Below are 1423 nucleotides of genomic sequence, written 5' to 3'. Positions count from 1 at the left end.
TTCAAACCTCAGTACTGGAAAAAATAATCCACATAATTTTAATTACCTAAATTTTAAAATAGTTTCTGAAGTTTGAAGGACTAACTTTAAAGGGACTTAAACATAAAGAACACACACATATGTATATATATACATACATACACACACATATACATGTTACAGTCAGATTGTCTCACACATACAGTGATTTCTCAATTTTTATAAGCAAATGCTTACCGCTCAGGGGATTCTTCATAAATACTGTGACATTCTGTATTTTCAAGCATGAGACTTCTACTAAGGTTCTGTACTCCTGGATAATGGAAGTTGGCAAAGGAGTGTGACATAGGAGAAGTTTTGTTCCCAAGGTCTGAGATTCTCTTATCATGACTGGTTAGTCCACAAGTGAGGCCATCTAACGCAGGATTCAGAGAGCGGGTCATATAGGCATCAGCTGACTGAGGCCTTCTCATGGGGGATGATGGATAGGGAGAGAGTTTACTGATCAGAGGTGTCAAAAGATCAGCATATGCAGCTTTTGTAGGTTTTAGAAGTTTGTCAACATGAATATTAAGCATTTTCTGTTCAAAAGCACAAGAGAACACAGAAGAAGGAAGATTCTGAAGCCACGATAATAAACTCAGATCCAAATCATCACACCCATTGCCACATAAAAGGTCGATGCCAAGAAGTACTTCACTTTCTGTAATTTCTTCTCCAGTTGCTTTGCTCTGACAAAATTCAACACAGCATTCGTAAAGCAGGCCCTTCATTACAAGCTGAAATAAACGATTGTTACTTGCTTTAAAACCAGCCTCACTTAGTTTCCTGTCAGCAGGGATAAATTCTGCAACCATGACACAAGCCTCTTCAAAACAGTGAACTCGTGCAGTGCTGGGATTCCAGTCCTTAAATTCAGCGTGATTGGTCAGACGAGGTAAAGTCAAGAGCAAACAAAGCTTGCTGTAGTCATCTTTAGAAGGGCAATATTCTTCTAGCGCATGTAAACATTGCACAGCTTCTTGCATGGTAAATTCCAACTGTAAAAACAAAACCAAACCATAAATGGTGACTATAAAAACTGGAAATGGTCACAATAAAAAGTAACTGTGAAAGCTGACTGTATAAAAGATCAATTCTGGTATCATTGAATACACTAATTTTTAGAATTTGTAATAATTTGAACTAAGGAACCAAAGTATTTCCACAAATAGAGTACCTGGTTAATTAGTACATTACTCTTTAATCAGTATAATTAGTATATTACACTTTAATCTACAAAATAGTACTCCAATTCAGGTTTCAAATGAATAATTTTACTTTTTTTTTTTTTGGTCCGGTCATGGGGCCTGAACTCTGGGCCTGGGCGCTGTCCCTCAGCTCTTCAGCTCAAGGCTAGCACTCTACCACTAGAGCCACAGTGCCACTTCCAGCTTTTTTTTTT

General features: G+C 37.5%; 1 protein-coding gene across 1 annotated transcript; it reads right to left on the bottom strand.

Annotated features, from left to right (window-relative positions):
- Window positions 1-216: 216 nt before the first annotated feature.
- On the bottom strand, window positions 217-1019 carry LOC106002338 (WD repeat-containing protein 47; the record flags this gene model as incomplete). Its single annotated transcript, XM_013037231.1, has 1 exon — window positions 217-1019. A coding segment is annotated over one exon (803 nt), but the record flags the coding sequence as incomplete, so codon positions are not given.
- Between the last annotated feature and the right edge of the window lie 404 nt (window positions 1020-1423).

The sequence above is a fragment of the Dipodomys ordii genome, unplaced genomic scaffold (assembly GCF_000151885.1).
Source record: "Dipodomys ordii isolate 6190 unplaced genomic scaffold, Dord_2.0 Scaffold7838, whole genome shotgun sequence".
NCBI lineage: Eukaryota > Metazoa > Chordata > Mammalia > Rodentia > Heteromyidae > Dipodomys > Dipodomys ordii.
The sequence above is the reverse complement of the archived record's forward strand: the minus strand, read 5'-3'. Positions and strand labels throughout refer to the sequence as shown.